This window comes from Lonchura striata, chromosome 11 (assembly GCF_050655825.1).
Source record: "Lonchura striata isolate lonStrDom1 chromosome 11, ASM5065582v1, whole genome shotgun sequence".
NCBI lineage: Eukaryota > Metazoa > Chordata > Aves > Passeriformes > Estrildidae > Lonchura > Lonchura striata.
The window spans coordinates 23,382,716-23,408,751 of record NC_140713.1 but is presented as its reverse complement, the minus strand read 5'-3'; the positions used below and the strand labels follow the sequence as shown (position 1 = coordinate 23,408,751).

At 51.2% G+C, this 26,036-nt stretch overlaps 2 protein-coding genes and 1 non-coding gene across 5 annotated transcripts in view; 2 read left to right on the top strand and 1 right to left on the bottom strand.

Annotated features, from left to right (window-relative positions):
* ZCCHC14 (zinc finger CCHC-type containing 14) overlaps window positions 1-4,307 on the top strand; it is a 47,357-nt gene extending 43,050 nt beyond the window's left edge. Inside the window, exons 11-13 of one of the 3 annotated variants that reach the window (XR_014958007.1) lie at window positions 79-1,755; window positions 3,298-3,488; window positions 3,776-4,307. Coding sequence is in view for 2 of the 3 variants with exons in the window: in XM_085589944.1 (XP_085446070.1) it covers window positions 79-1,755; window positions 3,298-3,353 (1,733 nt within the window). In the remaining variant the exon portion in view is untranslated. Of the gene's footprint in view, window positions 1-78; window positions 1,756-3,297 lie in introns of all 3 variants that reach the window. The other 2 variants (XM_021537945.4, XM_085589944.1) reach the window with 2 other exon arrangements.
* Window positions 4,308-7,557: 3,250 nt separating this feature from the next.
* MAP1LC3B (microtubule associated protein 1 light chain 3 beta) lies at window positions 7,558-15,876 on the bottom strand. Its single transcript, XM_021537946.4, has 4 exons — window positions 15,758-15,876; window positions 13,268-13,323; window positions 10,896-11,002; window positions 7,558-9,040 (listed from the first exon to the last, which is right to left on the bottom strand). The coding sequence occupies exons 1-4, from the start codon at window positions 15,795-15,797 to the stop codon at window positions 8,866-8,868; spliced, it is 378 nt and encodes a 125-aa protein (XP_021393621.1). The 5' UTR covers window positions 15,798-15,876; the 3' UTR covers window positions 7,558-8,865.
* Window positions 15,877-25,628: 9,752 nt separating this feature from the next.
* Window positions 25,629-25,701, top strand: TRNAM-CAU (transfer RNA methionine (anticodon CAU)). Its single transcript has one exon. It is a non-coding gene; the product is annotated as a tRNA-Met (tRNA).
* The last annotated feature ends 335 nt before the right edge of the window (window positions 25,702-26,036 follow it).

Sequence of the window (26,036 nt, the reverse complement as noted above, 5' to 3'; positions counted from 1 at the left end):
TGTATCCCTGTAAACGCTGAGCGTGGCCGTGTTCTGCTGATGCTGTCAGCGTCACCTCCGCGTGCCCTGTCCCTGCAGAGCTGCGAGTGGACGTGGATCAGCCAGCCCACCCCCTGCCCCGGGAGGGCAGCTCCTCCGAGTACTCCAGCTCCAGCTCCAGCCCCATGGGGATCCAGACGCGCGAGGAGAGCTCGGACAGCGCCGAGGAGAACGAGAGACGTAAGCAGAGCCCCCCGGCCGTGCCCCGTGCCGTGCCCAGGGCTGTCCTCACAGCTCCTCTCTCCCCAGGCCTGGAGCTCCACCTGGACGCCTCGGACAAGGAGAAGCCGGTGATGCTGCTGAACCATTTCCCCTCGAGCTCTGCCAGGCCCACGGCGCAGGTGCTGCCCGTGCAGAACGAGGCCGGCGCGGGCCCCGCCGGGCACCACGCGCTGCCCATGCAGATGCTGTCCCCCAGCCCGTCGCACATGGCTCCCATCCGCATGCTCGGCTCCGTGCACAAACCGGAGCGCAGCTCCGCCGACATGAAGCTGCTCTCGTCCTCTGTGCACTCCCTCTTGTCCTTGGAAGAAAGGAATAAAGCCTCTCCCGGCTCGAGGGGCAGCATAAAGATGGAAAAGGGCTTCGGGAACGCCGTGGTGGACGTCATGTCCGCGTCCTCTCCGCACCAGCCCTTGCAGGTGCTGTCGGGGGGAGCCGAGAGCGGCTCCCCCACGTCCACCATGAACTTTGGGCCTCGGACCAAAGTCGTCCACGCTTCCACTCTGGACAGAGTGATCAAACCAGCCCAGCAGCCAGGACTCATCGTGGAGACGAGCACTGCTGCCACGGTGACGTCCAGCACAGTCTTCCACGTGGCTCGTCCGCCCATCAAACTCCTGGTGTCGTCGTCTCTTCCCACCGACTCCGCCATGGCCGGACAGACTTCCTGCTCCAGCAATATGCAAATAACGGTGTCCCCTGCAATAATCAACCCCCGGACTGCTCTGTACACAGCCAACACCAAAGTTGCCTTTTCTGCCATGAGCAGCGTGCCCGTGGCGCCCATGCAGGGCAGCTTCTGCGCCAACAGCAATGCGGCCTCCTCCAGCAGCCACCCGTCCCCGTCCTTCACCACCATGGCCAACCTGCCCAGCTGCCCCGCGCCCAGCTCCAGCCCCACGCTCTCCTCCGGCGCCGACAACAACTTCTACAGCAGCAGCAGCAGCAGCAGTAGCAGCAACAACGGCGGCGGCTCGGCCGGGAGCGTCCCCGTGCCCAACCAGAACCACCACCACCACCACCACCAGCAGCCGCCGCCGCAGCCCCCCGGCTGCATGGTGTGCAGCTCCTGCGGCTGCAGCGGCAACTGCGGCTCCAGCGGCATGACCGTCAGCTACGCCAACTATTTCCAGCACCCCTTTTCAGGACCTTCCATGTTTACTTTCCCTTTCCTGCCCTTCAACCCCCTGTGTAGCAACGGCTACATCAACACGCAGCAGTACAACAGCAGCACCACGTTCCCCGTGGTGCACACGGCCTACAACAGCGGCCTGGCCCCCGACTCCGTCATGGCCGGGCAGTCCACCTTCGCCGTGCCCCCCATGCAGAACTTTATGGCGGGCACGGCCGGGGTGTACCAGGCACAGGGGATGATGGGCAACGGCAACGGGTCAAGCCACAAAAAGAACGGGAACCTCTCCTGTTACAACTGCGGGGCCAGCGGGCACAGAGCTCAGGACTGCAAACAGCCACCCATGGATTTCAATCGGCAAGGTAAGGGCTGGGGGGACACACGGAGTCCTGTTCCGTGTGTAGAGTTCAGGCTGATGTTTCCAGCTGTTTCGTTCCTTCCTTTGGGATCCTTTCCTTTGTGTCAAGTTACAGCTGATGTTTCTTCAAGTGGCTCGTGGCTGCATTTGGGTGATGCTTTGCAGCGGTTGGGTCTGGGTTTGGAGTAAGGTCTAATCCACACAGAACCTGGCCTTGATGCCATCTGGGCTCTGATCGCATCTTGGAATCTCTGGCTTGTAAAAATATTTTGTTATTGCAAGTTGATGGTCTGAGCCATTGGCAAATTTTAGGCAGTCCCATGAGGAGGATTCAAACAAGGCCCTCAGGTGTGCTCTGTGGGGTTGGCACTGATTTTAGGCAGGGAAGAAACATCGGGGAAGGGAAGGAGCAGCTGTGGACAGGTTGCTGTTGCTGCTTCTGCATTGTCAGCCAGGTCCGCTTCAGTCATTACTGCAAGTTCCCCTGGAATTTCAGAAACTGAAATCTCTGTTCCTCTTCCTTTCCTGCCCAACACAATGACCTAAATGAAGAATTGCTGTTCAAACCCTCCTGAAGGTCCTGTTTGCTGCTGTAGTTATTTTATAGGACATGTTGCTTACACATGTAGAGCACAGGCTTCTCCAGGAGAATCCTTAATTCCAGGCAGGAAACAGTAAAAAAGAAATATTGCTTTACCAAGAGCACTTTTTAGTCCCAGTTTTCTTTTTTTTATTTTTATTGTCTTATCTTGAGATAATCTGAGAGTGGTGTGGGTTAAAAAATTAAATACAAACTCTGAGTGAAGAGCACTGAGATTCCATTTCACATCATGCCTTGTCTGTAGCCTTTACCTGGATTCATTTTTATGTGGTCTCAACAGTTTGAACACATAAATTAACAAGTGTGAGGTGTTGGCCAGCAATTTACAGCAGGAAAAAGGTAAATACTGAGTGGAATTCTGTTGGTGAATGTTTTGGTAGTGGCCAGGGGGAAGCAGAGCTGCTGCCTTGTCAGTCCTGAGTTGGGAGAACTTTGGGAATGCAGCAGACTCTGATGTCTTTTTAAATTGGATTTAAGTTCATTAATTAAATTCCCATTTAAAGTCTGCCAAATTTTTCACAAGGGCCTGGACTGAGAGGACAAGAGGAAATGGCTGTAAGCTGAAGGAGGCCAGGGTGAGATGGGATATTGGGAGGAAACTCTTCCCTGTGAGGATGGGCAGGCCCTGGCACAGCGTGCCCAGAGAAGCTGTGGCTGCCCTGGAAGTGGCATCCCTGGAAGTGTCCAAGGCCAGGTTGGACACTGGGGCTTGGAGCACCCTGGGATAGTGGAAAGTGTCAGGGCTGGAATTGGATGAGCTTTAAAATCCTTTTCCCACCCAAACCATCGTGAGATTCTGTGATTCCATGCAACAAAGTTGTGCCAGCCCTAAAACAGCACCCAAGCTCCGGTGGTGCGTTCCATGGGGGGAAGCAGCAGCAGGTTGGTTTGGGGAGCTGTGGGAGGTGACTGACGTGTGACCCCGTGTCCCTGTCCCTGTGCCAGGTACGTTCAGGCTGAAGTACGCCCCTCCCTCCGAAAGCCTGGACTCCACAGACTGAGGTTTGCCCAGCTGGCACCACGATGCTGTAAAGCCATGGAGAGCGACGGAGATCGAACTGCAAAACTGAGACGTCCAGTTGCTGTTAAGCTTAATGTATTTTTTAATCCAAAGGTGCTTTACTTTATTAGACTAGGTAGAAAATCTAGCTTAGGGGTGCAGCCAACCCAGTTTTGATTGCCAAATTCAAGCTCTGATGTTGGAACTCCTGACCCCATGTCCTCGGAGCGATGGATGGACGGATGGATGGTGGAGCTGGCCAGCTGCAGTTCCTGCTGGAAGTACAACATCCCCTGTACTTTTTTGGCTGGAGAATGTTGCCACAATTGGACTTTTCCAAGGTGAAAGGCCTGACTCCAGGGCAGCTCTGTTCTGAGGTGGAAGGTAGGAGTGGCCGGAAGGACTTTGGCACCCCTGGGCTAGGTAAAATGTCTACTTTTTTTCAAAAGTGATCAGGCACTAATCTCTGGGATTTTTAAGGATTGCACTACAGAAGAATGTAAAACTCTTCAAGCTTTCTGCACTTTTAGCAGACAGTGTCACTCTGAGACCAGTGCAAGAGGCAAAGAAGTTCCAACCTTTCCAAATTGGCACCAGCAGGCTTACGGGACTTAATTCCACAATAAAAATCCTAAAAAGTCTCTCTTTTCCCTTCCAAAAGAACACACACGGCAGTTTCGGTTCCTTCTGGAAACAAACTCGTGCTTCATTGTCTCACCTATTACTAGCTAGTGCTGGCTTCCCAGCACTGGAATAAACTTAGTTTCCAAGGGTCCAAGTCCCAGAGACTCCAGAGTCATAAAGGCTTCAAGAATATTTTCTTGTAATACACAAAACCTTTACGTCCTGTTACTGTATATAGGTCTCTTTCACAGAAACCTTATTATTCTGCTTTTGTAAATGAATTTTAAACCATCCTAAAAAAAAAAAAAAATCAAACTAAGAACTCTGGTAGCAGAGTTGATAAGCTTTTGCTTTACTTTATATAAAATACCCTTTGGCTCCTACTCCAGGATTCAGGAATGGTGGGAGTCAAACATGTAAAAGGTAGTAAAAACTTCATTATTATCAAGACTTGGAAGGATTTCTTGTCGGCCTCCTTTGTTGCAGTAGGTTGTAGATGAGTAGCTTTGGTGTTAACTACTTAGTCCATCATTTGTGGGTGACAAATCTAAATTAGGACTGGAGAGGAAGCCAAGCCCATCTCGAACTGCTAATTTGAAACACTTTGGTCCTGTCTGGTTGAAAGAAGATCCTAATCCTCATGGCTCTCCCCCGCCAAGGAATTTGACAGCATTAAATGGGCGAGGCCTCCTCTGTAAAAGTGTCTGACATAGAGAAATTTGCATCCTGTAATTCGGGAGACACCTTTAAAGTCTGAAGCCTTGTTTACACTTGGAGGTATTCCTTACACCAGGATGAATGCATAGGATTTGTAGTGCAGCAGTGTTTTGGGAAGTCCTCTGGGAGCAGGAGGGTTTGGAGCTGCCCCCAGGAGATGGGGCAGTGTGAGGGGGGAGCCCAGCCCTTCCTGGGCTGTGCTGATAGCAGAGGAACATTTTGGGCCATCCCTGTGTCCCTGTCTCTCCAAGGGCAAGTCTCATCCTCGTGGGATCACGAGCATCAGGAGAGCCTTGGGAGGAATGTGGGTACCAAACCCGGCCCAGGGAGGGATCCAAAACCTGAATTTGCAGAACAAACAAACAAACAAACAAAAGATACTTTTTATTGCTATGCAATAAGAACCCCCTGATTTGTGTATCCCCAGCCCAGCTCCCGCTCCCTGTTGGCTCTGCCCGAGTTTGAGGACGTTCCCTGTGTTCCCATGAACAACCTTCAGACCTACAACACTAAAGGGATGAAAACTGACAATGCAATTTACTTTGCCTTAATGAGCTCAAGACAATGGTAGGAACAGTCTGTCCCACTGCATCATGCCCAAGGAAAACGTGCAGTTCCATGTTTACTATTTGCAGCTTTGAGGGTCTCTCCAGTGGCCTGGAACATGTGCTGAAAGCCAAACTTAGTGTTATTATTATTATTATTGTTGTTATTATTTTTTTCACTTTTTTTAAACAGTATTTTAAAATTGTATTTAAAGAAACTGTATTTCAACACACATGTGAGTGTTCAAAACCCTCTCAAAACAGCAAAAAAAAAAAAACAGCAGCAGCAAAAAAAAAAAAAAAAAAAAAAAAGTCGTTTCTGTACCAGTTGTGTTTTGTTTTACTGCCCAAGCCTGGGCACAGCTGTGTCTGATCTTCCTCACAGAAAAAATCATATCAAAAGGACTGTAAAACTGAATGTCTGTCCAGAAAATTGTTTCATTCCTTTCTCCAGAGCTTTCTTTAGGATCCTTCCCTGTGTGTAGAGTTCAGGCTGATGTTTCCAGCTGTTTCATTCCTTCCTTTGGGATCCTTTTTCCTTTGGGATCCTTTCCTTTGTGTCAAGTTACAGCTGATGTTTCTCCAAGTGGCTCGTGGCTGCATTTGGGGGACGCTTTGGAACAGCTGGGTCTGGGTTTGGAGTAAGATCCAATCCAGAAGGACCTGGAGGCAACACGAGTGTCCGAGAGGAAAATCTGGTGAGCCAGCAGCAACCTCAGAGCCTTCCCCAAATCCCAGTGAGTTGGGGCTTCAGACCTGCCAGTGAACACCCTCCACTCTGTACCCAGAACAACCAAAGTTGGTAAGTCCAAAACAGAGCACCTTAATTCCGTAAAATTATCCTTAATCTCTTCTTCAAAGGCACAAATCCATCTTTTTTACCCCTAAAAAGCAAGGCAGCTTGGGTTGGAATAGTAGAGTTCCAGCTGCCCTGCCTGAAGAAACCAGTTCTTAAACCCTATTTTTGTACATTGAAAGATGGAGATTTCAAAGAATGTTATTTAGTCCTATCTTCGTCCTGCCAATATAAAAATAATTAGTTCTCCAGATGGATTTCACTGTGGAATGGGAATGATTTTTCAGTGTAAGAGGGAAGGGAATCCCCAGTGATCTCCCTGCAGGAGAATCAGTGAGGAGCCTTTCCCAGGGGAGGGAGCAGCGGGTGGGACAGTTCCAGCTGCATTTTCCATTTGATGATGGAAAGACTGGAAATAGGATGGAATTTCCAGTGAACTCCTCCTCACCCTGCAAATTAAGCATTAATAAATATTCTGGGCTAGACCCTAACAGGGAGTGCAGAGAGGGAGGAGAGGGAACTGAGATACTGATCAGAGGGTTCCACCTGACTTTATTGAAAACTACATTTGAACCTTTACTAAAGTTTATCCGAACTGGTTTTTATTCAAACCAGCTCTGTCACACTCAGCTTTTTGTGAAACCTTTTCATACCATGGTCATTAAATCTTGGCAAATTAAGCACCAGACTTCCCAAAGTAAGAGTCCAGCACCAGCCCTTGGCCGTGCCCCCAAATCCCAGAGACATCCCGGGATGAGCCAGGCTGGGGCACCGGGCAGAGCAAAGCTCTTCCCAAAATCCTGCAGGGGAGCAGAGCTGTGCCAGAGGGACCCTGGGGGTGCTGGATTCGGGCTAGTCTGGAACACCTGTAAATGGGATGAATATGGGCAAATCTGGACAAAAATCCACGTAACGGAGCATTTGTGAGAGTAGGAATCACTTTGGCTGGTTGAGGCCCCACAGCTCTTGTAATAAACCCTTGGAATTACCCATTTGTTCCCTGAAATTCTCCTGATCCACACAAGAACTGTGTTGGTACTGAAGCAGAAAGCAAATCCTGTGTGTTTTCAAGTGCAGATTAAAAGCTTCTCTTGGACATAACTTTCCATTAGGAATGAAGGAAATTCCTGCTCCATTTGAGCCATTTCTTTTACTTCGATCACTTCTAGTATTACAAATTCTGCATGTAACTTTATAAATATTTTAAATAGTTTTGTAAATATTTAATATTCAGCTAATTTGATTTTGAATTGTAAATGTCAAGTATTCTGGTATTGGGATTTTTATGTTTTATTATACTTTGTTAAAAGTTAAATTGTACATTTTTAGAATGTTTTTATCTGAGTAAATTTAATGTATGGAAAATAAAGAATTAAACAGAATCCCTTGATATTGGCTTTCCTTTTAAAGGGATTCAGCTGTGTGGGGGCTTCTCTCCAGCTTGGCAGTAGCAGAGAATTATTTTTAATTCCTTTAATTATTTTGCTGTGAAAATGCCTAGGAATAAACCACACGAGCCGGAATTAAGTTGGGATGTAATCCATCCGTATCAGCACTGTATTAATTTTAAAAAAGCAACATTTGTACAGGAATATCAGTCGATCACGTCGTAATTACAAGTACAGTTGTCAGTTATGAGTTAAACGAGTTCTTCCACGAACAGAACTAAACAAGAGAACAAGCTGCATCGAAAAGTTCACGTCGGAGTAAAAACACAAAGGACAATAAAAAACGGGCAGGGGGGGCCCCGGCAAGGAGATGCATGCAAAGAGTGGAGAGGAGGTACAAGGTGGAGGAGGTACAACGCGTGCACCCCGCGCAGTGCCAGGCGCTGTAGTATTGCTTCTGTCCCCGTCGGAGCCGGGTGACACCGGTGACACCGCGGGGATCCCGCCGCGCCTCGCTGACAGCACTAGAGAAACACAGGTTTGTCCCACGGGAGAGCTCCCCTCTGCACAGCCTGCTCCCTGCCCGGGCCACGGGAGCCTCCAGCCGTGCCACAAAATCATTTGTTCGTCAATCTCGGCAGCCGCTCGCGGCCCTGAGCTGCTTCTCCCGACCTCCGGGCTAGGGGCATGATCCTACGGATCGCTGGAAGCCAGCTCAGATGAACACACAGGGATTGGGAATTCGTAACAGACTGGAGTTTATTTCGGTGTTACCTGTTCGGGTGTGCATTTTACAGTTAGACACTTCCTAAAACTACGATAAAGCTGTGGTGTTTGGTAGGAGTATTCCAGAAAGCGGCACCGCCCCTGAGCGTGCGGTGCCCAAAAACCGGAGACACAAAGAGTTGTCCTTCCCCAGCTCACCCCAAGCACTTGCCTTAACTCCCTGCAGCGCTGACACGAGTCTGATGGAGCTGCAGAAGAAAAAGCTCCCCTTTGGAACATTAAAATGCATTTGCTCTCAAGAGAAACCTTCCCATTTAAAACAAAAAAAATTAAGGAATCGTAGGGAGATTTTCCAGCAAACTCACGGGAAACACTTTAGTTCCTCCCTGGTGCCCGTTTGCTCGTTAAAAGTAAATCGAGTGTCCCTTTCTCTGCAAGTGTCACATGCACAATTGAGCTCCTTTCGTCAGGTCCAGACCTGTAAATGTGCCTGTGTGGGATATTATTAGGGCAGGTTTCAAAGCTGGAGGTGCTCGTCTGTACTGTGTAATAGTCACAAACAAGGCAAGGTGAGATGAGACACCTGCTAAAGCGAGACTATGCTAAGGACTGAGAGCGGAGGTGACATCCGGTTCTTTCCCTGGGGGGTGTGTGGGGAAGAGTGGGGGTGATGGCCAAGGGTCAACCCAAATCCCAGGCTGGGGCCGCTGGCGTGTCCTAGGCGGACGCTGGCGCTCCGAAGGTCTCCTGGGAGGCGTAGACCATGTACAGGAAGCCATCCTCGTCCTTCTCGCTCTCGTACACCTCGGAGATGGGCGTGGACACGCTCACCATGCTGTGCCCGTTCACCAGCAGGAAGAAGGCCTGGTTGGAGTTCAGCTGCAGGCGTCGCCTGGGCAGGGGTGAGGGGAAAGGGGGACAAAGGACAGATGGCAACGGACAGTCCTCAGCACTGACAGCAGCAAGGTCACGGCAGAGAATCAGGGAATGGGTTGGGGTGGATTTAAATAAAGCTCATCTCATTCCAACCTCTGTCCATGGGCAGCTTTCCCTGCGTGTCCCCACCCTGCCCTGGCCCTCAAAACTGGGCTCAATTCCTCTGCTAAATCCAGGCAGGTGCATCCACTGGCAGGGCCCTCACTCAGGGGAAAAGCTGCACTCCAGAAGGGCACTGAACTGGAGGGTCTGAGAAGAAGCACCCCTGGCATAACCAGGGACCTTTGGCTTGCAGCTCACTGGAATGAAAACCCAGACATCCTTGGGAAGATTGGGAAATTCGGGCAGAGCTTCCTTGCAAAACCTGGGCAACTTCTAAACTCACTTGGTCCCCAGCTCTGTAACGGCCTGGGTTTAACCTTGGAGCATCTTGCTCCCTGTCCTCCTTCCCTCCCTCCCTGGAGAAGCATGGTGGGAAGGGCAGGGAGCCACAGGCTGCACAAACTGAATTCTGGATTTCCCTTGGATCATTCCCGCTCGGGAAAATGGGTGTTCCTGCTAAACTGCCTCCTGCAGAGAGCAGCTCTTCCCACTTGATAAACCAAGTGAGCAAAAGCAGCTCAGGAGTGTGGAGCTGCCACCAAAGCAGGGAAAGAATAGATCACAGCAGCTTCCTGCTGCTCCCACTCGCTGCTGAGGGGCAGCAGCAGCTGGAAACAAGGATTTATTTAGCTCCCAACCACAGGCCTGGACAGGGACCTTTCCAAAGCCAGACTAATCACTCCAGAGACAGCAGGCTGAGGGAAGGCAGCAGCTCTCCAAGGTTTGGGAAGGATGGGCTTTGCTGTGCATCACTGGAGCTGGCTGAGACCCAAGTCTGGCTGGTACCAAGTTATTTATTAACAGTAAAGCCAGAGAAAAAAGATGGGAAAACCCTTCAGCCTGCAGTTAACCTCTCTGCCCAGGGCCTTTCACATTCCTGAGACTCTGGAAGATTTTAGCAACCTGGTTCCTGTCTCCAAAGCCCTCTCTGCCTTTCTGCTTCCTGCAGGAGCTGGGATTTGCCTGTGACACTTTTTGTTTGGCCACCCTGGACAACTCCCACAGCCCGTGGCCTCCATGAACCAGCCCCTGCTGCAGCGTGACCATCACAAAACAAGCTCTGGTTTGCTGCTCACTGCCCAGTTACCACTGGAGAACCCTTCCTCATCAAACACTGCTGCTGAGCCAGCAGAGATGCACTTCTAGCAGAATTTCTGACCACACAGCTTCCAGTCAGGGCTGTTTCCCTCTGCCTTTCCTGTAAGCTGAGCAAGCAGCCAGGGCAGAAACACTCTGGCCTGAGCTGGTGTTTCCCAGGCCTCGGTGCTGTCACTGAGGGAAACTTCACTTCCCAAAGGATGCCAAGAGCATCCCCAAGCCAAGAGCAGAGCTCTGGCTCTGAGCCCAAACTCCCCTTCCCAGTGGGTGGGAAGAGCAGCCACTCCCGAGGGGGACTCCGTGGCAGGAGAGAGGAGGCATCCCAAAATAGCCAAGCAGGAAGTGCTGGGCAGAAGGACCCAGCCAGGGATTCACAGCCCCACACTCCCTCCTACAGCTCTGGGAATGTTAATTCTCTTGGAAGCAGACTAGCAGCTCTTCAGAGTGGGGTTTTTCCAGCAAAGCAAAAGGAAAAGCACCTTCTCCTGGATTTGTCCTAGTGCTCGTTAGATGAATTTTCCATTTAGACCTCCCAAGTGCACCAGGGGGGAATTAACAGAGCATCACAGTCCGAGGCTGATCAGTTCACGCTGGAATCCCAGCAATACTACCTGATAATTTTGATTAGCTCGCTCATGTTGACATGATCTGGCACCAGGAACTTGGTCTTATCCAAAACTGGAAGCTGCTTCTCCCCCTTGTACCTTTCAATGATCACCTGAGAAGAAACACAAAAAGCAGAAGATGTGAAAGGCAGGAACAGTGGTGCCCTCATCTGCACCCTCCCAGCTCCATTTCCCTTCACCTGTGAATGCAGCATCTCCAGTGTGAGAAGCAGCAATTCATGGTTGGTTAAAGTTTAAAGTTATCTTAAACGTCTTTTCCAACCCCAACAATTCTGTGTTTCCATGAGAATTAATTACCTTCACATGCTCCTCTGTTCTGTTTGCTGCACAGAGGGGTAACACAAAGATTTTACAGCACACATCCCCAGCTTCAGTTCAATTTTAAGGAGTTTCTTTGCTGCAATTGTTTAACCCAGCACTGGATTACCCAGCAACAAGGAAATCCAAGAAAAGACCAAGCCCACTTCCCTCTAACACAAGGCAGGGGCTGACCAGGGTTTGTGCTGCTACAGAAGTCTGCCAGATCAAGCAGTTGTCACTAGAATTTCTCCATTTCAGGCCATCTCTTTAAGAACCACCACTCCAGATGACTCTGCTGTTCATTCACCTCCCAAGGTTCCTTCTAGTGCATGAGAAAAAGCTACTTTGGAAGGGTATAAACCCTCCAATTTCCAAATTAAGGAGAAAATTTCCTCAAGCACGCTCAGGAACCAGTAACTCTGCCAGGACTGCTGTGTAATAACCACTTAATTCACAGAGAAACTGCAGATTTCCCAATTTAAGGAACACCCTGCCCAGCAGCTGAGGGTAGTTCCTGCTTTTAAGAAGTGATCTCAGAACTCGTGTGCTCCTGTTTCCAGGGCCATGTGGGGTTTGTTGATTTTCAGTCAACAGGAGCTACGTGACACCAGTCCCTTGGATGCTTTCCATGCTCACGGGGTCTGGCTGTGTTGATCCTAAAAAGCTGCACAGGTGAAGAGATGTTGATTGAATTCTACCAGAGAAAGAGCCTTACATCAGTTGAAATAAATGCTGGCTCATTCTGGGTAACAAAGCCCCACTATTTTTAAGCAGTAGATATTTCTAACAGCAGAATGGAGGATGTTGACAGCACAGGAGGGATTTATTATCTAGTGTGACATTGCCACCTTATCTCATCCAGAACTGCTAATGACAATAACGAGGCAGTGACTGGCCCAGAAAGACTCCAGGGATCCCAGCAGGGATGATGGGAGTTTGCATCACCACATCTCCAGCAAGTTCCTTAGGTACCTCTGGATTTTTGGCTGGAACCTGTCCATGGCTGACTTACAGTGAGAGTTTTGCCATAAATCCCTGGCTTTCAATCTGTGGTCACAGAGCTTGGGGACTATGGCTAAGTGGTCTCTGAAAGGTGAGTGAAAAAGCAAAATTTGTCAGGAAACAGATTTGCAAGGAAAGCACCTTTTGGGAAAATGAAACATTCCAAAAAAGTCAGTAAGTTCCTGCTGTGAAGTATTCCTCCCAGGGAAGCAGCAGTGGCAGCTCCAAAGTGAAGGCAGGAGTTTAAAGCCCAAGGAAAGCTGAAAACCTTTCAGTTTCTGTTTCCACAGCAGCTTCTGTCAGTGAGTTTGCTCTGGGAGTGGGGACAGTTTGCAGCAGTTGGTTCACAGCAGAATTTCCACCCACTGGGGTCACCAAATCTCCTCACAGAGCCAAAGGCTGAGGGTCCCATTCAGTTCCCTCTGCTGAAGAATTCAGCAGTGACAGAACACAATCCGTGCCTTTTGCCTGTAGGATATTCTCTGCATTTTTAACTTTGAGGATGTAAGTAAAATAAAATACAAACTTAGGCAGCATTTGGAACTGAGCAGCTCAAGAGTGTCAGGGTGAGGGGTGATATCCTGTGTGAGCTGCAGAGCCCAGCAGCATTCCTGGAGACCTAAGCACAGGAGAAAAGCATTTCTGCCCTGCTTAGCCCAGGCTGATGAGCAAATCCCTATCTGCCTCTACACTGCTGTCTACTCCTCTTGCTGGGCCCCTGAACGCTCTTAATTCAGAGAAAAAACCACAGGGAGAGGAGCTGAGAGCTCAGGAGGATCTCAGAGCTCAGCTGGGGCGTGGTTTTCTTCCAAGTTACAACACACAAGTGCAAAACTCCGGAAATGCCACTTCCTCCAGCCCCCGTGAGCACCTTGCTGCACCACAGCAACCGTGAGAATTACTGCCTGAGAATGCTCCTGAAATCCAGGCTTAGCCACCCTGAACAGCCACCTTTTCATTTGGTCTCCTCAGGACAGCTCTTTCACAGGTTTCTAACTGCCAAAAACACCACGAGGCTGGAAACTGAAGTAAAAAATTAAAAGAACTGGACTTACTGGTATTTTAGTGGGATGCTGATCCCGAATCAGTCGTACATCTTCCACTCTTTGTTCTGCAAGGGATTAAAAAAAAAAAAAAAAAAATCTGTTTAAGCATTCGCAGTTAATGTTGTTATTTCCTTATTTCTCCACCACTGAAGAGAGGGACCATGTGTTAGGAAAAGGCAGAAGAGGAAATTCAGGCAAATCAATTTCCAAATGGGCCAGCACTATCAGGAGCACAACCTCTCCTGTGACAGCTGATCTCCTGCTCCTTAACCCAAGGTGACAAGCGCTGTGTGCACCTGCCTGGCACTCCTAGAAAGTGTTAAAGGAGATCCTTTCCTCCCCACACCCCCTCACTTTCTGCCCACTGAAGCACACATTTAACCTCACACAGTTAAGGCCTCAAATTACACCACCCAAATGAACAACTAAATACCCTCTGCTATTTCTGGCAGGTCCCAGAAGAGGAAATGGTCAACAATTATTTGAGCCCCGGGACTGGCCCAAGCCTGGCAGCATCAGCTTTCCTTGTGTGCTCTCCTGTTACCGAATTCCAGGTTTTATTTTGACTCAGCCTCACCCATTGTTGCAGGAGCTGCTGGAGGCTCTGCTGGACCTACACATTTTGCCACTCTCCGTGCCAGTTTTCAGGATAAAGTTCACCTCTCCTCAGACAGAAATATTAATAGAACAGATCTCATGAACCTGGCTAAAGTACACGAGGCAGAGTAAACAGCCTGGCTGCTTTCAGGGGCCGCCTCATCTGCATGTCCCCTGCCTACTTTCAGATTCAGTGAACTCAATTTTAAGCCCTCTGTTCTTCAGCAGGACGGGGCTTTCCAGGCTGTTTTCAGGCTCCAAGCAGCTCCGAGAGAGAGTGTTGCATCACGGCTTGAACACACACCTGCCTAGGGAGAGAAGCACTTAGGCCAGCTCCCCTTGGAATGCTAATGGCAGGACACTCAGCAATAACATCCCTCAGTCTGCTCAGGTCCTGTTCGTGCCCATGGAGCACATCCTCCTCAGGAGCCCGGCAAGGAATGCAGCTGCCCTGAATCACCGTGTGAAGCTGTAGGTGAATCAAGCAGAACTCAGGCAAGGAGCATGCGAAGCCTTCACCTGAAAGCCACCTCACATCCCGAGCCACATTCCCAGCCAGAGCGCTTCAAGGGCAGAGAGTTCCACCTCGTTAAAATAGTTTTTCAGATTAACCAAAAACACAAAAGATACGTGGAAGAGTGAGACCAACCATCCACCTGGCAAGCACTAACTTTTCAGCCGGAACAGGTTTGCTCACAGCAATGTTATTCAGCAGAACTCCCTGGGGTAGAAGGAACATAAACCAGGCAAATTGTGGAGATTATTGTATGTGGTGTGTTCAAAATCAGGCCCCAGCCAGCCACAGATACACACTGTTCTCTGACGACAGTAGTTGCAGTGGCAACTGCTTGGCTGCCATCCTAACTGAACTTAATACCTGCAACAGAGGCTGCTGACAGGCGATGGGGTCAACAACAGTTTTGGAAGGCTCTGAGAAAAGGGATGGCATAAACACAGACTTTTGTCAGAGCCACATCCTGCTTCACCGCAGGGAAGAGCTCACATTCAGCACAGCAGCAAAGGCGAGGGTGGGCACATCACAAAGCTCTCTTTAAGCAGCTTGACTTTAACCCAAAGGCAGGAAGAAAGGAAAATCGGGATCAATTACTTCCACCAATTCCATCTCACGTACGGGGTTTTATAGCTCACGCAGAAATAGGTTACGCTGCCAGTTCGTGTTACCCTCACTGACACACATGGGTTGCTGCGGTCCCATCCTGAGAAGCGTGGCACGGCTCTGTCGAGGCTGCTCCTTCTCGAAAGGCACTAATCTCATTTTCCCAGCCGTCATTACACAGCTCTTTTCGATGTCCTGCTAGTTCTCAGCAGGCAAACAGAGCCGGGAGCCACACGCCCCAGCCCAGCCCGCTGCAGAATTCCTCTCCCCGGCTGCCAGGGCAGCTTTAATTCCGCAGCTTTAATTCCGCTGCCTGCCGGACACCGAGCAGGCAGCGGAGGGAAGGGCAGGCCCAGCTCCTGGCACACACGCCGAGGGTGTTTCCAGGCTCCTGGGAGTTTCGCAGTTCCACCACGGACGATGCCATGAAGAGACCTCCCCACCCCAAGCACAGCACAGCCGCCACCCCACACCTGGCGACACCACAAAACCCCCACGTCCCGAACCGCCCGGGTAAACAACCGCGGAGGTGGGCCGGGCTTCGGCTCGGTCACAGCCCCGAGCAGGCCGGGACACCGGGGCAGCACCGGGGCAGCACCGGGACAACACCGGGACAACACCGGGACAACACCGGGACAACACCGGGGCGGCCCCGGGCCCGCTCCGCCCGCGGGTCGCGCCGCTGTCAGCGGGAGCCGCCCGCGGATCCCCGCCGCCATCGCCCCCTCCCCTGCTCTCCCCGGCGATCCCGCCGCGTCCCTCCCCGAAGGTGCGGCGCTGCTCACCGAAGGTGCGGCGCTGCTTGAAGCTCTTCTCCGAGGGCATGGCGGCGGTCGGCCCGGCGCGGCGGTGCGCGGCGGCGGCGGCGGACACCTCCGAGTGCCGGCCCGCCCCCCGCGCCGCCGCGGCCGCCCGGCCGTCAGCTGAGCGCGCGTCACGGCGGCTCCGCCTCGCCGCCGGCAGCGAGGGCACGGCGGGCGCGGGGCAGAGACCCCGGGCTGTGGGCATCGACAGGGAGGGCACGGCGGGCGCGGGGCAGAGCCCCCGGGCTGTGGGCATCGACAGGGAGGGCACGGCGGGCGCGGGGCAGAGCCGCCGGGCTGTGGGCATCGACAGGGAGGGCATAGCCGGCGGGCTCAGTGACAGAGCCGGCGGGCTGTGGGCATCCTGAGGGAGGGCATAGCCGGCACACAAAGCCCGTGTGCTGTGGGCATCCTGAGGAAAGGCACGGCCGGCACACACAGCCCGTGTGCTGTGGGCATCCTGAGGAAGGGCACGGCCGGCACACACAGCCCGTGTGCTGTGGGCATCCTGAGGAAGGGCACGGCCGGCACACAAAGCCCGTGTGCTGTGGGCATCATCAGGGAGGGCATAGCCGGCACACACAGCCCGTGTGCTGTGGGCATCCTGAGGAAAGGCATGGCCGGCACACACAGCCCGTGTGCTGTGGGCATCCTGAGGAAGGGCATGGCCGGCACACACAGCCAGTGTACTGTGGGCATCCTGAGGAAGGGCATGGCCGGCACACACAGCCCGTGGGCTGTGGGCATCATCAGGGAGGGCATGGCCGGCACACACAGCCCGTGGGCTGTGGGCATCCTGAGGAAAGGCAAGGCCGGCACACACAGCCCGTGGGCTGTGGGCATCCTGAGGAAGGGCACGGCCGGCACACACAGCCCGTGGGCTGTGGGCATCATCAGGGAGGGCACGGCCGGCACACACAGCCCGTGTGCTGTGGGCATCATCAGGGAGGGCACGGCCGGCACACACAGCCCGTGTACTGTGGGCATCCTGAGGGCGGGCATAGCCGGCACACACAGCCCGTGTGCTGTGGGCATCCTGAGGAAAGGCACGGCCGGCACACACAGCCCGTGCACTGTGGGCATCCTGAGGGAGGGCATGGCCGGCGGGGTTGGTGATACCCGGCCAGCGTGCTGTGGGAATGTCACAGCACCCTGGCGGTGTTCCCGCTCTGCAACACACGGCCATGGCGGTGTTCCTCATTAGTGACACAGCTGTGGACACCTCGGTGCCAGGCTGTGTTCCTCACTCAGTGACACACAACCATGGCCACCTCAGTGCCAGGCACTGTTCTCAGTGACACACAGCCATGGCCACCTTGGTGCCAGGCTCCATTCCTCATTCCGTGACACAGCCATGGACATCTCGGTGCCAGGCTGTGTTCTTCCTCAGTGACACACTGCCATGGCTGCCTTGGTGCCAGGCACTGTTCTCCTCAGTGACACACAGCCATGGTCACCTCAGTGCCAGGCTGTGTTCTTCCTTACTGATACACAACCATGGTCACCTCAGTGCCAGGCAGTGTTCTTCCTTACTGATACACAACCATGGTCACCTCAGTGCCAGGCAGTGTTCTTCCTTAGCAACACAGCCATGGCCACCTTGGTGCCAGGCTGTGTTCCTCACTCAGTGGCACACAACCTTGGCCACCTCAGTGCCAGGCACTGTTCCTCATTCAGTGACACAGCCATGGATGGACAACTCAGTGCCAGGCTGTGTTCTTCCTCAGTGACGCAGCCGTGGACACCTCGGTGCCAGGCCGTGTTCTTCCTTACTGACACACAATCATGGTTGCCTCAGTGCCAGGCAGTGTTCTTCCTTAGCAACAGAGCCATGGCCACCTTGGTGCCAGGCAGTGTTCTTCTCTCAGTGACACGGCCATGGACACCTCGGTGCCAGGTTCTCCTCACACAGCCATTACCACCTCAGTGCCAGGCTATGTTCCTCACTCAGTGACACAGCCATGGTCACTTCAGTGCCAGGCTGTGTTCCTCAATCAGTGACACAGCCATGGTCACTTCAGTGCCAGGCTGTGTTCCTCACTCAGTGACACACAGCCACGGCCACCTCAGTGCCAGGCAGTGCTCTCCTCAGTGACACAAAAAAGAACAATCTCCCCAGGAAAGCAGTGGATTCCTCAATGTTGGGCACTTTTAAGCTTCAGCCATCTTGTCTAGATGGTGCTTTTGCCAAGAAAGGTTGGGCCAGATGATCCCCTGGTATTCCATTATTCCATGATTCCATTATTCCATGATTCCATTGTTCCATGATTCCATGAACTCGCAGGGCGGCCACCTTGGGGTGGCCCACAACATCCCCTTCTACATGAACACTTAAGCATTTTTCTCCATGCAAAAATGCAAGTTCAATGCTCTGTCACCAATTTGCTTTCACATTGACACGGGTATGGGTAAAGTTTATGTTTGAAGAACAAAATTTTAGGAGCAGGTGCTCTGATTCTCTTGGAAGCCACCCCCCCCCCGGCCTCATGCGGTTTGTGAGGAATTGATTAAATCACAACTTCAGTCACAGATACCACGTTGTGAGTAAAACTGCCCAACTGTTTCCTGCTTAGCAGCTTTCTGACACAAGCTGTTGGCTGGAGCCTTTCAGCTGCATCGCTCTTTCTCTCTTTCTCTCACATACATTCCTGGCACCATGTTTTGAATTTAAGGAGGATTTTGCAGCAATAGGGCAACAGGATCTTGCTGTACAATCCAAGGGACAGAGAGCTGTGACCAGGATTGTCCTTAGGAGTACAGGGAGAAGGACAGTTTTCTAACCATCTTAGAGATTATCAGTGTTTTTAATTTTTTGGGGGTGGAGGGATGCATTGGAGTGAATCTGCACTCACACAAAGGAATGAGGGTTCATGACCTAATTTTGTGATTCAGGGTCACAGTTCCGGTGGCCTGTCATTATGAGGCCATTAAAGATGTGACTAACAAGGAAATACAGCCCTGAGGTGTGTGATTGCTCTGTCCATCACATCACTGGCCAGGCATAGCAGGTGAGACATGGATGACCAGCAGAACACTGATACATCTGCAATTTAAAACACCAATCCCAAATTTCTGTGTCAACAGGATTCTTCTTTATTTAAATGCCTGCCTTTAAAAAAAAACAAACATTTTCCAGGCTGAGGAAATTCCACCATGCTCTCAGAATTGTGTCTGAGGGTTGAAGGCAGGAGGATGAAACCACATAATGTTATTTTTGGGGCGTTCAGGTGCGTCCTGGTGTCAGGGCTGACAATTCCAGGCTCTGTGTTCCGTGTGCTTTGCATCCAAAAGCCGACTGTTAGCAGGGCTGCAGCTCTGGCTGAAAGCATCCATATGGTGCTTGGGGAGAGCCACAATCAGAGTATCTGCTGACAGGCTGGGCTATCACATGCTCCTCTCATAAATAATCTGCAGAAACTGTGAGAAGGAAATTTAGACCCACACGGAGACTCGCCTGACCTTTCCCTCCTGAGCTCAGCCCTCGCCCGTGTCTGCGTATCGACAGCACAGACAGTTGGCGAGTCTGGATTCCAGGAAGGTGTTAGGAGCAGTTGGAATGACAGCATGGACACAGCCTTTGGGATCAGCCCTGCCTCAGCACAGCTCCCCAGCCCTGCTGAGAAAACGCTGCTTTGGAAAATGCTTTGGCTTCAGGCTCGGTGACGGCGCTGGAACAGAGCCCTTCAAAAATGGAGCCACAGAGCGTTTTCATCCTGGCCTTAGAAGGCTTTAGAAAGCATTTAGGCTGAGGAAAAGGAGACTTAACCCAAAGGGGACATTACATTGTCTTCAAATATGCAAAAGGTTTCTGCAGAGTGGGAGGGAATTAGCTTTTCCCTGCATGCTGCAGGACCAGGATGAGAAATAATGAGCTTACAGCTTGGAAAAGGCCATAGAAATTAGGGACTGGGTTAAGGGTAAGAATTGTTGAGCACCAGAAGAAATTCCCTAGGAAGGAAATGGAATAATCACCTTTGGATGTTTTTATTTAATGAGAAATTAGTAAAACATCTGCTCTGAAGAGTTCAGGGAGAATCGTTCTGGTCTCAGGGAGAAGGATGGGGTAAATAATCCCCTACAATCTCTGTCAGCCCTAGTTTTGCATAAGGCAAAGGAGATGTGATTTCCCAAATTTACAAAGCAGGTTTGAATTCCAGCTCAGGTCCTCCTTTCTGCACCTAATACACCAAACTAAATACTAAGTAAAAAAAAAAAAGCAACACAGGTTTCCCCAACTTTTCTGTCTTCCACAAGGTTGGGTTGTGGGTTTTTTTTTTTTTTTTTTTTTTTTTTTTTTTTTGTTAGAAATTCAGTATGAACAGTGACTCCAAAGTGGTTGACATTCACAGCATTTCCCTTGGGAAAAACTCCCACTTTTCCTATTTTTTTCCCACATGAGCTGCCTCACAATGAAACAAGTGTATTTCACATTCAGAATAATAAATCATCCCCTCATTTTTCTGGTACAACAGGACTGAAAAGGCTTTTTTTTTTTTTTTTTCAAGGAACAGACAAAGCTGTTCCTCTGCAGTGCTGCACCCTTCCTGGAAGAGAGCACTCAGTGTGTAGGGCTGGGAGCTCAGCAGCTGTCAGCAGTATTAAATTCACCAGGAACACAGAGAGAAAAGCCCTATAAAATAAAAGGAGGAACACTGTACTGATAATAACTTGCATTTCAACCTGAATTAAAATACCTCTCTTCAGTTCTCTGCTCACAAATTGTTCTTATCGATCCAGCTCAGCTCAAGATTAATGTGGGCTTGGTTTTTTTAGAAGTGTGCAGCCATTACCCAGCTGCTATTGGAGATTTTCAGGCAGAATCTGACTGTAGAGAATTGTTTGCAATGCCTTAAAATAACTCTTCTGGGAAGTTTTCATCTTAAATTTGCCTCAAGATGGTGGCTACCCTTAAGAAGAACAAATTGCCACACATCAAATTTCACCTTCCGAGTTAGGAGAACTTAAGGAAGAAGTGGTGAGAATGGCAAAATATCTGTTTTGGGGGTAGAAATATTGAATTTTCTCTCTAATGTGAGAGAAGTGAAGCTAGAGAGAGACCCCACGTTTTGCCTGGGTGGGTTTTCTTGAGGCCTTACAACAGCTGAGCCTGACCCTCAGTGGGAGCACAACACTTTTGAAATATCACATGTTCTAGACTATTATCCATGGTTTTTTTTGGATGGTAAATCCCAGCTAACACACAGATACATGCAAAGTCGTCACAAAACTATCATTTTTGTAGAATGTTTGGCTAGAAACTCCCTACAAGAAGGATTGCCCAAGACATCATTGCTGGGTACCATAACTGACGTCAGTTCCTGCTGTTCCTGTTGTTCCAGCAAACAGCTCTTGGCTCCAGGATCTGACATGGGAGATGTTGCTTGATGGAACACAGCGAATCAGTTGGTGCAAGCAGCAGTGAGCTGTGTTTGTGTACTGATTTCACTCAGAAAATCCATAACATCTTGGCAAGCAGCAACGACAGCGCGAGCGCGGGAGGCAGAGCAGGGAAACCGTGGGATAACACAGCGAGTAACAAGGTCTCCCCCTGATTTTTGATACTCCTAGGATTTTTGATACTCCTAGGATTGCAGCAATCCCCCACGTGTTCAAATAGTAACTGAGCACGACGTTGCCTGTGCTTCAGAAAACATTCTCCTCGCTGACGCTGAGAGGTTCCGTGAGCTGCCTGGGATTGCACAACCACAGGTCAGCAGCCAGGAATAGCACCCCCAGCATCTGAGCCCTCCAGAGCTGGAGAATCCTTCTGCCAGCTGAGCTGCTCCAGGTGTTGAACAGGACTAAATTGTCCAGGCTGGACTGGGGCCAAAGCTGGAGGGACAAGGACTGCTTGTGGTAGAAGTGCTGTGACGTCTTGGGTGACTCCAGGCACTCACAGCCTTTAGATTGACTGATTCCTCATGGAAGCAAGGACAGCACGTTGAAGAGAGATCGTACCCTCTTCCATAAGTCATGGAATCATGGAATGTTAGGGGGTGGAAGGCTGGAAGTGATCTTAAAGGTTTGGCTTAGAAGGGACCTTAAAGTTCATCCAGTGCCACCCCCCTGCTGTGGCAGGGACACCTTCCACTGTCCCAGGTGGCTCCAAGCCCTGTCCAGGGGGCACTTCCAGACATGAGGCAGCCACAGCTTCTCTGAGAACCTGTTCACCATCCCTCCCAGGGAAGAATTCCTTCCCAATATCCCATCTATCCCTGCCCTCTGGCAGTGGGGAGCCAGTTAAAGAGAGGGCACGGAGCTCTGCTCTAAGGCAGAGGGATGTGACCACTTCCTGAGCCATCAGCAGCTTTTCTGCAGTGCTCTGGATTTTCCCTGAAGAGCCCAGCCTGTCCAATGCTGTTTATCCTGCAAATCTGGTGAGATCAATGTCCACAAATCAAGGAAGTGGGAAATCACAGACCCAGGACAAGAGGAGCTGTTTTCCAGCTTAAAATATACACATTACAAAAACCAAAGCAAAACTCTTCAGCATTTCTATTGGGATATTCTCTCTTTGATGTGTCCTCCCTCCAAGGATGGGAGCAGTTTTTTAGGAGGCAGGAGCAGTCTTTGCTTTTTATTACAAAGCAGAAATCTCAGTGTAGTCCCATGCCAAAAAAACATGCTGCAAATACTCTCTGTGGCAAGCAGGGCTTGCAGACAGGATTTGTTCATCTGTCTCGGCCTGCCTTGCCATACTTTTCTGTCCCTCTTGCCAAATGGAAAATAAATCATTCTCTCCTCTCTGTTCTGGTTATAATTGGCTGGATGTGCCATCAGCTGGCTCATCCCTGCTCAGAGCTTGGGAAGGCATAAACACTTCCAGGATTACAGAAAATGAGGACACTAACTTTGGGACCCATCCAAAGCCCTTTAGTGAGCGTGAGGACTAATTGACTACAGCAAGAGCTACATCAGCTCCTTAATTGCTGGGGGAAATGAAATAATACCATTTCCCCTTTCACTACATCCTTTTTCAAGAGCCCTATGGTAAGGGCTGCGAGCTGCCTGCCTCAGACAGCAGCACTGAAGGCTCCAGGCCATTACTCTGGGAATGTTTTCCAAGGAAGGTGCTCAGACAGTGCCACAGAGCATGGGAGATGATGATAATGCACTTTTCCTGTTTCCCCTACTGTCACAAACAAAGCTGGTTGATTCAGATAATGAATTTGGTAAGATAGGGGAGAAAGCAGCAATTTTAGACTTCGATGACTGAAGCTGAAGGTGATATTCAGTTATAACCTCCCTGTTCCACACCAGCTCTCCACCTTCTGGGCCTCATGGACCTTGGATGTGCCCAAGATCCAAAACTATTGTGTGTTGCTCCACAAGAACAGCACTGGAAATTGGAGACAGCAGTTGTTTCTCCTCTCTGAAGTGATGAAGGGCTGGCATTCCCTCACTCTGTCCCGTTAGAAGGGGAAACATGGTCACACAGAGCACGGGGAGCTTTGCCTCAGGCTTTGCTAACATCAGTGTGGGATGGAGGTGGGTGCTGCCTTTTCCCTTTGCCCTTCCTCATCTGCAGGAAATCAGCACGGGGCAATGGAGCTCCCTGGGAACTGGCATGGATCTGTCCATCACAGCCCTTTCCACTCCTGCCTTCTGCTGGCTTGGACTGGGAAGGGGGTCAGTGGGCCAAGGGAAGTCTGATGGGTGAGAAATGTGGCTCAGCACCCACGGAGCCAAGATTGTGGTGTCAGGTTATAGGGGTCAGGTGGGTGAGGGAAAGGAGAGAAGGTTGTAGGGTGATTAGGCAGCAGGAGCATTCAGTGGGAAAGGAGAAAGAATAAAGTTCAGATAAAAATATAAAAGCAAAAGAGGGGAAAGCATGTGTGTGCTGCAGACTGCTGTGGTTCTGCTCCAGGCAGTGTCACCCAGGACATCTTTTGTTTCATTCACACGAAAATCCTTGCCATCAGTACTTTCCCCTGTCCCCTCCATGAATCCATCACTTCCTAAACAAACAGACATGACCTTCAAAAGCTGTGTCAGAACCTTTAAGCACCAGCTGAGCATAAAATAATGTGGGAAAAGCCACGTGATTCCCTACAGGTGGAAAACAGCTCCAGCCGTATTTCCAAAGGTTTGGTGTTTGGTTTACATGACTCACTGCCCACGTGCCTTGGTTTACATGCTTGGAGCAGCTTTTTGTAATGTAATCAGAACTGTGGGCACTCCATTTGTCCATCACCGAGGCCCCAAAGGATTAGCACAGCACTAAAAATGACACCTCATCCTGCCCGTGGGCAGAGCCAGGGGCGGAATGCTCAGCCTGGGAGAAGCTGAGCATTTACTCATCCCAGGGCTGGAGCAATATTGTTTGTACCACGAGCCAGGCAGCCTGGACTCCTCATGTCATCATCCCGTATCCACGGCCAGCCAGACCCTTGGCAATCAGGGTTTCCTGACCCCGACAACAACAGCTGCCCACCAGACCCTTGGCAAAATCTGTGGGCAGCTCAAGCATCTCGTCTGGTCTGGTGGGACTCCGAAGGACTGTGAGCAGGAGGACAAGGAGGGTGGTTCTCCCCTCTTCTCTGCTCTCATGAAATCCCACTGGAGCTCCGTGTCCAGCCCTGGAACCCTCAATGTCAGGAGGATGTGGAGCTGATGGAGAGAGTCCAGAGGAGCCAGGGATGCTCCAAAAGCTGGGAAAACTGCTCTGGAGCCAGGCTGGGAGAGCTGGGGGTGCTCACCTGGAGAGGAGAAGGCTCCAGGGAGAGCTCAAAGCCATTCCAAGGCCTGAAGGGTCCCCAGGAGAGCTGGAGAGGGACTGGGGACAAGGGATGGAGGGACAGCACACAGGGAATGGCTCCTGCTGCCAGAGGGCAGGGATGGATGTGATTTTGGGCAGGAATTCCTCCCTGTGAGGGTGCTGAGGCCCTGGCACAGGTTGCCCAGAGCAGCTGTGGCTGCTCCTGGATCCCTGGCAGTGCCCAAAGCCAGTTTGGACAGGGCTTGGAGCAACCTGGGACAGTGGAAAGTGCCCCTGCCATGGCAGGGGGTGGAATGGGATGATTTTAAGGTCCCTTCCCACCCAAACCATTGTGGGATTCTACGGTATCCAAAGGTCTGCTCCTCCTTCATCCTCTGCCAGCTCCTTGCTCTGCAGAGCAGCCTCTGCGCAGAGATTCTCGTGGGCGATGCTCTCAGACTTTCTGCATCAATTAAATCCCTGTTTTCCTGTTTTCTGCCAATTTGGGGATTTGTTGCTGGATTGTCATGGTGACTGCATCCGTGGGACCCTCGCTGAGGGTGAGGCCCCTCCATTAGGATTCAGGGCGGCGCTTCAGGCAGCATCACTGGAGACCCTCTTGTGCTGAGCACTCTCTGAGAGCAGGGAGCTCAATCCACTGCAGAAATCCCAGCTGAACAGCGTCTCTCCACAGCAAACGAGGCTGGCTTTAATTTTTGTTAATTATGTGGAAGCAACTTGATTTCCTCGTGAGGCTGTTGTCAGCACAGCCCTCGCAGTCTATTCCTGGCCGGCAGCAGGAGGATGCTTAGGAAACCCAAAGGACTCTGCAGCTGTTTTGCAGAACAACATGGAATAAAAAGGAGCTATTTCAAAAAAAAAAAGGACAAAACCCAAGATGTTTCTTGTGGAACACCGTAGCAAGGAGGAGCCATTTGCAAAAAAATCTGAGGTCCGGCTGGTAGAAAAGCAGGGAAAAGAAGGAATGGGGAGAAAAATACAACGAAACAATCAAAAGAGGTGCAGAAAAGGGGATTTTTGTAAGAAAATAGATTTCTCAGGCAGCACCGCGGGCATGGCGGTGAAGATCGGGCAGGGCTGGGGAGGCGGAGGCGCAGGACCAAGAGCGCTGCGTGCGGGGCAGTGTCTCGAGGAGCCTCGTTAGCGCAGTAGGTAGCGCGTCAGTCTCATAATCTGAAGGTCGTGAGTTCGATCCTCACACGGGGCAGAGATGGTTTCCTCCTTTTTTTTTTTCTTCTCCCCCGCAGCCAGACTTTCCCAAGGGAAAAGATGTCTGTTTTTCCCATGGAATTGCAGCAGGAGGCGGGACACACGCGGTGAACGTGTCCCCAGCCCTGCAGCGGCCCGCAGCGCGCCCGGTTCCCGGGCACCGGCGCCGCCATGGCGCTGTCGGTGCGCCCGCTAGGGGGCCGCACCTCGGTGTCGGTGAGGGACCGGCGTCCGCTACCGGCGGGGGCGTGGCGCGGCCGGATCAGGAGGCGCTGATTGGAGGATCCGCGCGGTGGGCGGGGCCCAGCGGCGGGGTGTGCCGCGCTGATTGGC